This window comes from Blennius ocellaris (genome assembly GCF_963422515.1).
Source record: "Blennius ocellaris genome assembly, chromosome: 18".
Lineage (NCBI taxonomy): Eukaryota > Metazoa > Chordata > Actinopteri > Blenniiformes > Blenniidae > Blennius > Blennius ocellaris.
The window spans coordinates 8,507,300-8,523,152 of record NC_137667.1 but is presented as its reverse complement, the minus strand read 5'-3'; the positions used below and the strand labels follow the sequence as shown (position 1 = coordinate 8,523,152).

At 40.3% G+C, this 15,853-nt stretch overlaps 1 protein-coding gene across 1 annotated transcript in view; it reads left to right on the top strand.

The window, feature by feature from the left end:
- kcnk3a (potassium channel, subfamily K, member 3a) overlaps positions 1-4,963 on the top strand; it is a gene marked incomplete at both ends in the record, with an annotated part of 41,455 nt that extends 36,492 nt beyond the window's left edge. The window contains one exon of the mRNA XM_080514586.1: positions 4,038-4,963. Within this exon, the coding sequence (XP_080370712.1) occupies positions 4,038-4,963 (926 nt within the window). The remainder of the gene's footprint in view (positions 1-4,037) is intronic.
- Positions 4,964-15,853: the final 10,890 nt, after the last annotated feature.

Here is a 15,853-nt window from a genome sequence, read left to right as displayed (position 1 = left end):
TCAAGCTTCTTTGGCCCGTTGTTTTTACACCTCTCGGAGTGTGAGGCAGAACCTTTCCTCCGCCTGTGACTGTAATCGGTACTAACAGGGCAAATCCCCTGGAGTCCCCTGGCGCACCGGGACTCGTCTCGGAGACACACTGTCTCATAATAACTTGGTCACCGCTCAGAGGGCGGCACAGACTCGGGGAGGATGAGCTTGTCATGCAGGCCTCTTCGCTCTCTCTCGCACGGCACGAGGACTACTGGTCCTGTCGCCTCCGGCTTCCATGTCGGCGGCGCCGCTGTCACTCAGGTCGTCCCCGCGTCTTGATGTCCCGCTCCCTGCTGCTGACAGCTGCTGACAGCCGAGTGGCTCAGCCTGCGTGTTCACCTGAACACACTGTCCTGCCTGATCCACTGTGAACAGTTATAAAAAGCCTGCCGGCATTTCTTTGGTTCTCACACATGCCAACAACATGAACCGTGTAATTTTTTTAATAAAATATATACGGCCTTTTTCAAAAGCACCGAGTTTTTGCCCTTTTGAGGGTGCACCTTGCCTGGTTAGCTCCAGTACCTCCCGGCTGGATGAAGCTGTATAGAACATGAATAAATGGACGAGTTCATGCCCTGGCAACCTGGCAACCTCGCATCGATCAATATGACTATGCAGTCTATTTACAAGAAAATATATTTTTCCTGATGCAAAAAGAACAAGTTCAAAAGGCACTGTCCCACTTTTAAGGTTAATTTATGATTTTAGTCCATAGTTTTATAAAATATAACACTTCATGATGAAGAACCTCAGCTAAAGCCTCGGAGGATGGATCCAGATTTATTATATTTATTTAAACAAAACAAAGGAAACATGTCAGTTATCAGTTATAATAAACACCAAAGGCAGCAGACTGTTTATGTTGTAACAGCTGAATATTCAGGGTATAACTGCTACCTGGAGGCTCCTCCAGGAGGAAGTGCAGTCAGCCGTGCATGACAAGGTTGTGAATAATGAGGTATAGAAAACTGCGTTCCTAAAAGTGTAATTCGCGTACTGAGTCTGATGTCAGTCCCGTTGCCACATGGTGGTGAGCAGAGAAGTTGTCACTAAAAGATGATTAATGTCTAAAATCCATATGCATAAAATAATGGAACTTTTAACTTGACATCTTCTCAAGTTGCCACCAACCCTGAAAAGAATGGAAACCTCTTATATGTTGACTTGATAATATACACCTTCATATACAATCTACAGCAAGGGACTCAACTCCAGTATGTCACTTAAAATAAAAATAAATAATAAAAACACGTATGATGTCAAACAAATATTTTTTTCCCACAATTAAATTAGAATTTCTTTTGCAGTTTGAATTAATTAGTTGCAGTCATAATGGAAGTGGAAGATGTTTAAAAATTATATTTGCACACGCAATCCCCCAAAAATATTGTTTGAACTTTTTTTTCATTTAGTATGAAGAAAATGTATCTTTAGTGCTTACCGAAAGAAAGGACCAGTTTGTCAATGAGATATTTAAGAATGTAGAAAAAGATGTGGTTCTACAGTTTGTAGTTCAGTCAACAGTCTCCACTGTCATTAGTTTATTTCTAGTTTCAGTTATCATAGTTCCAGTTCTGCTTACTCCTCCCATAGCCCATCCAGACCATGATTCTCATCACACACTGGCTGCATCACTTGTAATAAATACTCACTTAAATCCAGGCTGTATGGACCTAAAGAAGTAAAGTTGTCCACAGCTGTGCCAATTAAAACTTTTACATATACGTAAGTCTCTCGAACCAAAGTACCTAAAACACAACTTTTTCCTTTTAGTGTTTTTTGCACTAAATAATTGCATGTATTATAATTGCAATAAAACTTGTGTTTTAATAAAGAGTTTAACATTTTTACACTCTACTTATTGGACTTTCATCTAATCTCCAACCCTCATTCCCCCATGAATCTCCACCCAACCTCCGTGTTTATTACCACCAAATTATGAACCGAATTCATAAGTGATTTTGAAGTTAATTCGACTGATCTGTTGGACTTTAATGTGGAAAAACCATTGCGCTTTACATCTTTATTATGGTAATCAGTTTGTCAGATAAAAAAGAATAAAGTCATCATTCATGCTCGTGTCATCAGAGAATAGTGAAACATCCATTGTTGAGGATGACATTAAAGATAGTGTCCTGTGTGTCCTCTGTGCTTAGCGACCAGGTCGTTTTTTTTCCTTCCATGGAGAGATATATCAGTTGTAATGACGCTCATTTTGGCGGCACAACTGGGAAAAGCTTTAAACCGATTTGGCACCAGACTGACAGATGGCTCAACGGCACAGATCAGCGTGACAATAAAACCAGAGCCTGAAGAATTAAATCAACTCTGCAGTAATTACATTCAAACTATTGGTCAACCTATTCCATTTGCTGATCCCATCATTATCAGGGACGTCATCTCTCAGCTCTCGTGTGCGACAGGTCAGCGCATGGGGAACATCTCTCAGGCAGCAATGATGCTGCATGCACGAGCCCTAAAGCGGAAAAAAGCAAGTGACGTGAGGAGCGAAAAGGTCGACCCTCAACCTGAAAATCCACCGTGACACTGGTGACGTAGACAGTGAGACTGCTTACGAAATCTCGCCGAGTCAGCACAAAATGACAGCTGCAATCAAGCAGTTTTTACACAATAAGTGGTTTATCAGCTGTAAAGATATGATGAAACTTAAACCTTACACCTCCATTATAATAACCAAATCATCAGAGTGCCAAGTGCTTAACACACGACTGACAAAGTGATAATAACACAAACCCAGTCAGAACGAGAAAACAGTAAACACAGGATAAAAAAAAAATAATAGAAGAGAAGGGATAGTTATATCGTCACTACAGTTCCATGAAATAAAATAAAACAAACAACTACACAGAAGGTTAAAAGAATAGTCAACATAAAACTGGACTTTTAAACTTAACACTTGTGTATTATCCGGTGTCTGTTCTTTATTTATTAATGAATAAATCTGAAGACACTAAACCAAAGTTTATTATTAATATAAATCTCTTTTTAATGTGGATTTGGAGGAAACTCTCAGCAAACATCAATTCTTGGTTTATCTGGCATTGCAGTAAATACATGAATTAAACTACTGAACAATTAAATAAACCTCATACACAATACACATACTGCTCAATACAAGGCTTGGTCAAATCCTTGTTCATGGTTTGATCATTTTTTTAAATGAAACCTTGAAATTCGAACCAGATACTTGGACTTTTCTTGGGACTTTGGATTCTGTTGACCAACCCTTGATGTTTTACCAGTTATAACACAAGCTTTGCATCTTTCACTATGATTTCTTCAAGTATGTTACACACATGTCTGTTTGTTTCCAGGACTGATTTTTTTAGGGAGTGATTCAAAGGAAAACTTTACACTTATATACTGTTTTAACGATCTTAACTTTTTTGTATGTATATTAATAGTTAGATACTGTCAAAAGGTAAACTTCAAACTTTGACACTTCACCACACTATTGATTCACTCATATTTTGATATTGTTATGTTTTTTAGGTCTTATAAATGTAAAAAAAACAAAAAACAGTTAGCTGAATATTACTTTCATGCTGTTGATGTTTTAATTACTTGCTCTGACATCCTGCTAGGTCAAGTTTTTTTGTTCATATGAACAAATGAGGACCCGTGTTTAGAACCTTAAAAATACACAAACGTCATTAGATGAAGCCACTCTGCGGAGACCACTCGCCAATAAATTATTCAAGCTCTCTCTCTCCTGTACATGACATCAATACTTTGGTCATTCCAGCCACACGGCTGTGTATTCTCATCTCCACCCGCGTTCGGCTGCAGTAAAATGAAGAGTCTTTGAATTTGTCCGACGAGCTGCTTGTAGAATACAAATCATTTATATCCGAGTTGTCCAGGTTTTGACTATCTTTCCAGCCTCCAGCTTTTTTTCTTTTCAGACCCCTGTCCTCTGCACTGTAGATTTAATTAGTTCTGCCCCAGTAACCCTGCTTCTTTCTGCCTCCTTCCCTCAGGATATGGCCACGCAGCCCCCAGCACAAATGGAGGGAAGGCGTTCTGCATGCTGTACGCCCTCCTGGGCATCCCCCTCACCCTGGTCATGTTCCAGAGTGTGGGCGAGCGGATCAACACCTTTGTTCGATACCTACTCCACCGCCTCAAGAAGTGCCTTGGCATGAGGCGCACCGAGGTGTCCATGGTCAACATGGTGACCATCGGGTTCATATCCTGCATGAGCACGCTGTGTGTGGGGGCGGTGGCCTTCTCACACTTTGAGGGGTGGACATTCTTCCATGCCTACTACTACTGCTTCATCACCCTCACCACCATCGGCTTTGGGGACTATGTGGCGCTGCAGAGCGAGCACGCCCTGCAGAACCAACCGGATTATGTGGCCTTCAGCTTCATCTACATCCTGACGGGTCTGGCTGTGATCGGAGCCTTCCTGAACTTAGCCGTGCTTCGCTTCATGACCATGAACGCCGAGGACGAGAAGAGGGACGCCGAGCAGAGGGCGCTGCTCGTGCACAACGGTCAGGCTGGGGGACACATCAACTGCACGATAGACCCGGCCTCCACCTCCTCCACGCCGTCCGGGTGCGGCGGCGGCGGCGGCAGTGCGGTGGGTGGAAGCGGGGGAGGAGCGGCGAGTCGGGGCCTTCGCAATGTTTATGCGGAAGTCCTCCACTTCCAGTCCATGTGCTCCTGTCTTTGGTACAAAAGCAGGGAGAAGCTGCAATACTCCATACCCATGATAATCCCACGTGACCTCTCCACCTCGGACACCTACATGGAGCAGGGGGAGGCGTTTTCCAATCCCCTGCACTCCAACGGCTGCGTGTGCAGCCTGCAACACCATTCAGGCATAAGCTCGGTTTCCACCGGCCTGCATAGCATCAACACCTACAGGAGACTCAATAAGCGCAGGAGTTCCATCTGAAACACCAGGAGGGTTTCTTGTTTGAAAACCGAGGGAACCGCCTCCAACTGTGGTGTAGTATTGTCTGTGGACATTGGGAAAAGCCACTTCCAGTCAGACGCCGGTGCCTGCCAACTGGGACTGAAGGTGCAGCGGACTTGCGACATGTATTTAACTTCCGTTAGCTCAGCACAAACCATTTAGCACTAACGTCATTGCAGATGTCACAGAGAAATCAGGCTAATGGTTGTTAAAGAGCATTCATCACGCAGACTCTGGAGCTGTTTGAAGATGGGGGAATACATTTCTGTACCTCTCAATACTGAGAGCATTAGTTTCTCTGTTCACTATAAAGAAATACATGTTCTCGTATGAAGAGAAACAAAACACACTGTGAGACATGTTTGGCTTTTTTTGTTTGTTTTTGTTTTTGAAAGGATTGGGGTGTAATAACTGTATATAATGCCCAGCTAAGATTATTTTATCAAAAAAAATGGAAATCCACATTTTTCAATGACACGTTCCCTGAAGAAGTGTGAGCTTGTAAGTTGAACACTCACTTTGGAAAAATACAAATGTGTATATATTTGAAAACTTCATCACTTCCAAAAAAAAAAAGAAAAAAAGAAACAACTATTTTTTCAGTCAAAACTTCAAAACAAAAAAAAAGATATCTTAGTGTCTTCTTGTGTGTGTGAGAGAGTGTGAGTGTGTGCATCGCTACAGTTCAGGATCAACGAAAACACAAAGTTTCTCTTTATGTTTTTGCTTCCATGAGAATAATCACATGACAGGCACATGAATGACCGTTCTGACTGAGAATGACCGAGCAGGTTTGGTTTAACTGTCTTGTGGACAAACAGGACGTGTTGGACGCTGTTCTCTCGGCAGTGTCTTGAACCGCGGGGCCTCCCTGCCACTCCTTTCATACTACACTATGAATCTCTTCTTCATAGTTTCTTTGTGTGCATCGAACCTATTTTATGTCCATGTTGCTTATCATATGTTTTCATACAGCACAACTATATTCTGAGAGTTTGAATTAGAGCGTGTGCGCTCACTTGTGTATAGTAGGACGTCGTATTTTATTCACTACTGCACCTTACAGGACTGCTGTTTTTCGGACACTGGACACCAGTCTGCAATTTTTTTTATTTTTTTTTTTAGGGAATCACAATGTGGTTTTTTTTTTTGTTGTTATGTAAATTACACACTTTTGTTACCGCTTTCTTGTGTTACCAGTGAGAGATGTGTAACTTGATACTGTGTAGTTTCTGATTGAGAATAATAGCAGTACACCTCACTAATAAATGGCCTCAGAGTTTGCACCTCATGCACTTAGAAGGGGGTTCTTCGCTCCCGTCCCATCAAAACACACTTGACTCAGCCACCTGAGGTCTTTATGCTGTGTTTCTATTTGTTTCAGTTTTCTGAGGTATTTTTCTTCCATGATCTGTGTCTTATTTAATTTTCTTTCACTTTTTTTTTCTTCTCCAGTGTCTCATTTCTGTTTCATTTATTTTCTACTGGAATGTTCTCATGAATTGCAATAGGCCTGTTAACATTGTCCAGCATCTCTCATTAGCTGATGAGTGTGTAACTATACATTTAAAATATTTTTGTTTCTTTACCAATAATAAAATATAATTTTAAGTTAAAACAGTGGCCTTCTTTATTTCGGTCTATTATGATCTATGATCTATTGCACTCCAAAAAAAAACCTTGAACATTTTGAGTCTCAGACCAACTTCAAATATATATTGTATAACGTATTTATGTGAAAGTATTTCTGTAAATTCTGACCCCTCATAAAGACTTAATCATCTTATATTTGTTGAAAAATATCTCCTCATCGGAACCATCGAAAAAATAAAATGACAGATTGATGGTCAGTTAGACTGAATAGCAGTTTCAAGTGATTTGAGTAAGTTTTTAATATGATTTGTGCACTTTCAAAATCTAGTATGACAAGGATTGTGCTTCAAAGTGATCAAGGAAATATGTCGATGAAGATGAATGGCAGCAAGACGTCAGTGTGGCTCCTGTTTTCTGAACAAGGTGGTGCATTCAGCTGCGGTGGAGTCACAGTGAGAAGATCCTGTTCCAGTTCGGTGGAGTTTTGTGCCCTTGAGTTCTTGAGTTCTTCTTTTTGTATGCTGATTGTCTGAGTCACTTGGCCCAACTTGAATAAAGCCATGTTTGAAAATAGATTTAGTAGAAAATCAAAGCATATCGTATCACAAAAAGGTTACACATGTACATCTAATTCCTTAAACTGCAAGTAAACAGTTTGATCTTAAAGAGACTCTTGAGAGTGCAGTTAAATAATTAATGTTTTCAGCAGATCTCTCTAAAAGTGCATGCATAACACAAGCCCTTCTTGTGATTTATATGTCAGTGAAAAAACAGCCAATAAATGTGTCACATATTAAAGAGGATGAGACTTTCGGTAAAGGCTGCCTGCCGCTGCTAGAATTAAAAAGGATCCAGTTTGTTGCACATCATTTCTGCTGCACCAAACTTGGCTGCAATACGGTCAATAGTCATTGTTTACTAGACAATGTAAATTCCAGAGCAGGCTGTTTAAATGAAGCTTCAAAGTTTCAGACAGTGTGAAGTGACTCGATACACTGAACTGCCGACCACCTGACCTCATACTGCTGCAACAACTCTCAGATTTTGAATCACACTCTGTCGCCGCTGCTTTCATCAGGACGAACTTTTTAGTCAGGCTTCAGATAGATAGATAGATAGATAAATACTTTATTCATCCCCGTGGGGAAATTCAAGTTCAAATTCAAAGACAAGTTGCATAACCAAAGTTTTGGATGAGATGACTCGGGGTTCACTCACCCCTGTTATGATATTTATTATGTAACCATCACCGTTGCACCTCTGTTGCCGCAAACCGTGAACTTTTCCGCTCCACGTCCAAGGAGAAAGTGTCTCGCTGATCAGCTGGGATCCAGCGCGGTCTGAGTCACTCTTTACTCTGCAGTCCTGCAGCTTGACAACACTTTTTTTCTCTATCGTCACGTCGTCTGTCACTCTGATTTAAGTGACTGCTGCGTTGAGCATGTTGGCCTTTTTGTAACTGATGCAAAATGTTTTTTGGGTTTGTTTTTTTTTAACCATTTAATTTTTTTTTATTTCTATTGTTCTTTTCATAGTCAAATAAAGTGTAAAGCTGAAATTGCTTGACACAATTAAAAACAAACACAGAAACGCTCCTAACAAACACACACAAGGGCTTATTTGTAACAAAAAGTGAGGAGAGCTATCTCACATCTGCAGGAAAGAAACACTAGAAATGAAAAATAACAATGAAAAATAAGTTAAAATAAATATTACAATCTATAAAAATGAATGAAAAATAATTAGGTTCAAAAACTAAATAAACTATAATTTAAAAGTGTTGGTAACAAAATATGATAAATAGTTAAATGTAGTGATCCTTCATGGTCAGCTGAGAACAGCTTGTTTTATTAGTTAGGACTTTGAGTTTGTTGATACCAGTTTATATTCATTGACGAGAAGTTTTGGTTTCTGAGTATGCATCTGAACGTTTGGTGCCTTTTCCCTGCACTGCCTTAACCCATGTTTATTTACATTTAGCTTATTCACACATCATCACATTAAATGCAGTACATTTCCAGGATATGTTTTCACAGTGGCCGCACATGTGAAAGGGTAACCCCAAGAAAGCTATTTCCAGCTTTGAGCAAGTCATCCAGTTTCCCACAGACACAGTGGTAACAGACAAGATTTGGACAGATATCTTTAGAATACAACAACATACAAACAGACATATAACAGAAACAATCCCAGCATCCTGCTCACATTACATCTGTGGATGTAGGCAAAGATATAGCACTAACTCAACAATAAAGTGAAGAAATGATTGGATGAAATAGAAATATTGCCAAGATGTTTTTTTTCTTCTTTTTCATATGATCAGTTGTAAGTTGAAGTTGGTTTGTTTTATTTATTGATTTATTGATTGATTGATTTATTTATATGAAGCTCAATCCAAGTCTGTGGCCCTCTGCTCACTAAAGCGGCTTCATTTTAACCTTCGTGTTTTTCCTTCAGTACATATGGAGAAATGTTAGAAAGAGGTGAAATTGTTTATTCTTGAGTTTGTGGACAGTCTGGTCCATTAAGCAAATGCTCTGAAGGTAATTACAGTTACAATTTACATTCTATAAAGGAAATGCAGAAATCATGTTCTTTTTTTAATGAACTCAGTCTTTTATTGCAACACTCATCTGATGAAAATAGAAAATGTCACACACAGTATTGTTTAAAAATTTAATAAAAAACCCTGATGAGCAATTCCCCAGGCATGGTGTGTCCATCTATCCATCCATCCATCCATCCATCCTGTTAAACAGCTTCCTTCAAGAATGGTGAATGCAATCAGGAAATCACTTTAAACAGACAGAAGACAATCTATGGATCTGTAATTTTAAGCATGCAGGTGACAGCTGGTAGGCTGCAGTTCATAATACTCGAATGGTCAAGCATCACAATGAATTTCAAGAAAATTTCAATCTGAAGCGAACTGAGATTATAGGTATGTTCTTCCGACATGACTTCAATTCAGAGAGTAGTTATGGTAAAGTAATGTCCCTCTTTGCATGATTGCTATACATCACACTCGAAACATCATTTCCATCATTCATATACCTGAAACTGGCAGGTCTCCTTCTGTGTCAGCTGGAAAAGGTAATCTCTGCTTCACCCTGTCAATCAATTACTGTCAAATCAAGACATTAATGGCAGTGAACATTTAAGTGTCTCTAGGTCAATGTCAACGTTGAACGGTGCTGGCAGGAGAAGAAATGCTTCATAAACTGGAGGCATTTGAGAAGTTTCTATCCACCCATCCATCTATCCATCCATCCTTCCATTCATCTATCTTTGATCTTGCTTTTCCTGTTCAGGGTTGCGGTGTGCTCGAGTCGATCCCAGCATACTCTGGGCAAGGGCAGGATACACCCTGGACAGTTCACCAGGTTGTCCATTTAAGGAGTTTCCACCTGTTAAATCATAAACTTTTTTTTTAGATATATTCAGCTCTTTCTCAACACACTCTACCTCTCAGTGCTGTATCCTCAAAGACAGCATGTAGAATAACCCGTAATCTCCTCCCAGATTGATCTCTGGAAGTAAAGCGGGCATCATTGGTTGTTTCACAAACAATGGATTTTTTTACATTTTATTTTTTACGTCCCTCTTGACCGTCAACCTTTGAATGACCGGTTCTTCTCGCATCTCTGTCTCACTCAGGAGCACAAAGCTCACTCATCTTTCCCAAGAAAATGAAAAATACACCCTGGCTGGAAAGACTTTTATCTCCCGAGTTGAAGGGATGGCCTGCTTGACTCCAGCTGTCAACCTCATGAAAAGGAAACGTCTTTTTTAAGTGATGGAGACTATCCGTGATGAAGAAAGCAGAGAGATGTTGTGTATCAACCAAGTGATATGTCAAAATTACCAATGCAATTACTTTCTTGTCCTCGTCAGACAGTATGTGGCATCCAGTCTTCAAAACAGTCCCTTTGTTGTCATCTGTGAGGCTGACAGGGAAGAAACATTTAAATTGTTGCTTCTTGTCAGTTATTTCTAAAGTACAAAAAAAAATCAGATGCCAGTTGAAATTTGTGTTTTTGATGTGTCGTTCTTGTATTTTGGAATTTTTCTTGTTTTTGTATTCTGAAACAATAAAATATGACCTTGATTACGAGATGATATCTGAAAATGTTCATCTTGTCTTTCCAACAACTGAAATGTTATTTTACAATCTAAATACAATAAAAACATGTGGAATTAAATTGCTGTTGTTTACCCACGAAGCTGCATGCTACTGTAGTGGTTTGACTCCAGACCGGGGTGATTCGCTTTCTTCACCCTGTGGTTTGGGTTTTTCAAAGTTAGTCGAGTTTCCTCCACATAACACATAGTAGTTGAATTGATGTCTCTACCTTTTCTGTGGCTGTATATAATACGTGTTTGTGATTGCTGAGGAGACCAGCATCATGTACCTTTAGAGAAACATATATTGGAGGAAGGTGAGTTGAAGATGATGGTTGGTGAAGCCATTGAATACATTGCATTTCAGAGAATGAGCTCCATTGACAACAACTGGCATTTTCAATATTTCAGTGTCTTTTGGGGGTATTCCATTACTTGCTTTGTCCCGGTGGTGCTACACATCATGTATGAGAAATCACATGGTGAGGCTGAAGATTTCCTTCTCACCCTGCAGTTCCTCCTTATAAGAGTCAGCCAGCAAGTTACATGTTCTAAGTTTCTGACCAACTCACACAACTTCTCCCCGAAGCCTTCAACTCTGCACCCTCTTCATGTTCCAATCAGTCGTCAGAAGCTACGCTACCCCAAGCTTACTGCTGGTACGTTCCAGTAAGCTTCCGGGAGATGGACAGAAATATGGACGAGATGAACGCAGAGTACTGATGGAAGGCTTTGTATTCGTATCTAACATCGAGCACGGATGAGTCGTACGTTGGACAAAGCAGCTGGAATGATGGCACCTTTTTTCTCTGCCTTGGTTCATAGCAGAAGGCTTGGCTTTATTGTCTCCCCGTTGGCGTTTCAGGGCATCAGCACATCAAACTGTTTACCAATGTTGACGTCACTGACATCACAACAGGCTTCAATGGTTTCATGATGAACAGATGCTGATGAACCGCCAGCTGTCGCTAATCTCGTCTTCGGTAAAATCAAAGACTGGCGATCAGCCTGAGTCGCTCCTGGTGATGTTTAGTTCCTGGTTTCAGATCAGCTCTCTGATCTGATATAACAATATATAATGACCCTTCAAGTAAGTACTTTTTTTGTCACATTGCTTGTGTGTCTTTCAACTTCAGTTTTGTTTAGCTGAGATAACCCCCCCCCCCAACTTGTTAAATGGTGGACATTGTTGGTGCCGTTTTGTTGTGGTTTTTTTAATAGGATGGAAGAAGGATTCAATTTGCAAGTCTATTCTAAGTGGGAATAATTTCAGTTTTTGTTCGCTGACATTTAAAGACGAATTCTTCACAAAGATTGACAGTGTTTTCCTTTCCCTCCACATTGCACCTGGGGCTTTTCTCTCCCTTTAAGCAGATGAAATGATGGGCTGCTCGTCATCATGTCAGGTACAATGAATAAACAAGTGTGACTCGACGCCTCTCATCTTTTCCCATTTCAATATAATTTTTTTGTTTTGCGTTAGCCGCATATTGAAGCAATCACAAGAGGAGGAATGTGTAACAACCTGATCTGACATGCTCTGATGATTATGTGTCAAAATCAATCACAAGGTAACTCAACAGAGCTGAAAGATGTTATTTAATGACAGTCTTACAAAGACATCAAACGTCCATGGCGAGGTCAGAACATATAGACCACGTTTCATCTTTATTATACACCTGAATCCAGTGGACATGCTGGTGAGAAGCAGTCAGCCGCCACGTTTCAGTTCATCCCTAATGTGATTATTCTCACTGATGGAAAGAGAAAATGGCATGGAGCAACAGGGAGGCTGGGGAGGGTCTCATCTTATGTGATGGTCTGACATTAGCGTTGCATAACTGTGACCTCCGGCTCTGCTGCTGCTGACTGTGGTACAGTCAACCCCCACCCGACTCCCCGTCCTCCCTGTAATCATTCTGCTCGCACGGCTTCAGACATGAGCCCGGCTTTGTGGTCAAACAAGCTGTTGGCACTTGCTGTGATGTTCTTCTGATCAGATGATGCCAACAGCTGAGAACAAGAAGAAACAGAGCTGAGTGTGCGGGTACAGGCTGAGAGTCATTTCTTTTTTTCTTTTTCCAGCATAAAGCGATGGTGAATCTATGAAGCTAGATGAACTGTAATCTCCTGACCTGACCACTGTGGAGTAACTACTATTACAAACGTTCAGTTCTTGGTGTTTTCTAACCTTATGTGAATGAACTGTGAATCCTCAAAAAGGCAACATTACACACATGCAGCAACCGCAACGCGCTCTCCGCCCCGGCTCCTTCAGCTTTCACGCCAGACACGTTTTGTCTCATGCCAAGTAGTAATGTTGAATGGTGGGTTTTTCTCATGTCTTCACACATTTTAAGATATTGTTGTTCATGGCAGTTCCAAGCATATTTTAGTATTTTAATTTGTCACAATGCAAACAGCCGGTGAAACTCGACTGTTACTTCTCTCTTCTCTATCTCACTCTCTACCCTCCCTCATATCTCCTTGTTGAGTAATACTTTATTTATAGTGAAATGTTTTGTTTCTCTTTCTTAATGTGTTTCCACTGTCTTGGCCGAGTGCGACGTCCGTTGTGCCCCCACAACAAACACAGAGAAGAAACAAGCTCAGGGATATATGAATAGCAGTGATGTGGAGCCCCTCGTTCTGGTAATCAACGCACACATTATTGGATTTATCTGCAGGTCTGCGTGAAGTCAGAACTAACAGGTGACTAATGAGGAGGTTTACCAGGTTGATTTCGTTGAGCAGCAATTACAGAGGGACCATCAAAGGAGACATTTTCCTGCCTGGAACATGAAAAAAAAAGACATCACAATGCTTCATCAACACAGGCTCACAAGAAAGAGGGAAGACACGGAGGGCCAGACATTTATTTCAATCAAGCCGAACCTTGTTCCTGAAGCCGATCATCACTCCATCCATCTTCTGAAGTGCTTGATCCAACTCAGTGTCTGTGGAGCCGTTGACCAGAGCAGAAGACATCATGCCTTGTTTTTGTTTTAACCAGAGAGAAAGAGAAAAATCAGATTTATATTTATATTTATAAATCTGACACATGTTTGAAATACAGCAGAGCGTTCACGTCTCATGCATTAAAATCACGTCATTAACTCTGAACTCACACTCACGCAGCACAACTTATGGAAATTTTGGTTGAAAATGAATCATTTCCAACAAGTGACAAATGTAAGTAACATTTGTTAAGTGATTGTTAGAGGGTTTTACGAAACCATAATCATACAGCTGAGGCACCTGTAACATTTAGTATTGTCTTCCATTATGACTCATCAGCATGTCATTTAGTACATATGTTGTTTTCTTATGCCCTCTTTCACCAAAATTTTTTCTATCATTCTTTTAAAGCCAGATTGTACTTACAGTACTGTACTTACAAGTGATTTCTTTATAATAAAACAATGCCATTGTTTTACAGAAGTTGTCCCATAAAGAATAAAGATAAGATTATTTCACAAATATTGTGTTTAAACACTAACATTTTGAAAACCATGTCCCTTTCCATGGAAATGTCAGAAATGCCGAAAATGATTTTGTCGTCATTTTGGGCCTCTAGAAAACTGGATAAATCCCACGCACGCACAGGAAGAAGATAGAATGGGGAGCTGACCACTACATCCACGTTGCAACTCATCTCAGGAATACTTGTATTCTCCATAGCTTTTCCTTTGTTTTCTCTCGACATTGTCACAATGCATTGTGTTCAGGCATCAGCCAGTTTTCCAACAGTAGACAGAGCTGCAGGGGGGGCTCTGTCATACGTCAACCTTGGAACCTCAACTCTGCGTTGACAGCCAAAAAAATAGTTCAATCACTGTGTGTGTGTCTGTGTGTGTGTGCGTGCATGCGTGTGTGAGTACGTGCGTGCGTGTGTAACATCATTCCACGTGTCGTCACATATCTTTTTCTTTTTTTTTTTTAACGCCGTGCACACATTCAGGTGGGAAAACATGCCACAGCTCGGCGGATCAGCACATTGCGCACGCACAACCTGCAAGGACAACAAAACCTGACATTCAACGTCAAATGGAGCAACGCTGTCCGGGGCGACAGACAGAACCTGCACACGAACGAGCTGGCCCCCGAGCTCGGCTCCCTGCCACAAAGCAACAGTACTGTGAGGCACGGAGTTCCTCTTCCTCCTCCTTCGTACTCGTAGCCTAAAGGTGTGCATAAATGACTGAAATAGGTATCGCGTCTCAGCTCCCATGGCATGGTTTCAATTGGACTCTATTTTCTGGAAAGAAGCGCTGAGAGCCTTGGAAATGTTTCTGACTTCAGCACAGATTAACATCAAGTTTGCAGGGCTGCTCCTGTGTCACTTGTGATTAGGTGTCCTCCAAGAAGATCTGCGAGAAAATTTGCCAGGCCCTGCGTACACTGCACACCCCGGCCACGTCGTGAAGCCCCTCCATGGTTAGATAATCAGTTCAGATATGAGCTGGAGTGATTATGAAATCCACACACACCACTTGTGTAAGATCATCAACAAGCAACAATGACAGTTAATGATTCTGGACAGACAATGATGAACTAATAATAGAACGCTATCATAAATGAGGAGGAGGAACCACAACGCCTAATTACAAAATATAACCGACAGTAAGGAACTCCAGTGAGCTTCAAGCAGAAAGCTGGTATCCAACATCTTTCACAAACATGTATTTTATTATTATCAGAATAACCACTAAGGGACTTTTACGGTTCGGGTGCTGAGAGCAACATGTCACATTCTCAGCTGAATTATCTTTGTGGGGATGATTTTAATGGATTATTCCTACTTCACACTGATATTATGTTAAGTATTTTTAGCTTGCAACTGCAGCACATGTTACAGTTATCCTTTTTTTGGCATAACTTTTTAACCCTTTCAAGGCACTTGTTGAAATATGAAGAGTTTGGAGAGGAAGAGAGAGGAATTACTTGTGAGGGTTGAACTGGGATTTTATCAACTAACTAAATGTTGTTTCATTTTAAAAATGCTATTTGATTAAATGATAAACAATTATTTAATCAAAAACACATTCATTGTTAAATTAAATTAAATTAAATTAAATTAAATTAAATTAAATTAAATTAAATTAAATTAAATTAAATTAAATTAAATTAAATTAAATTAAATTAAATTAAATT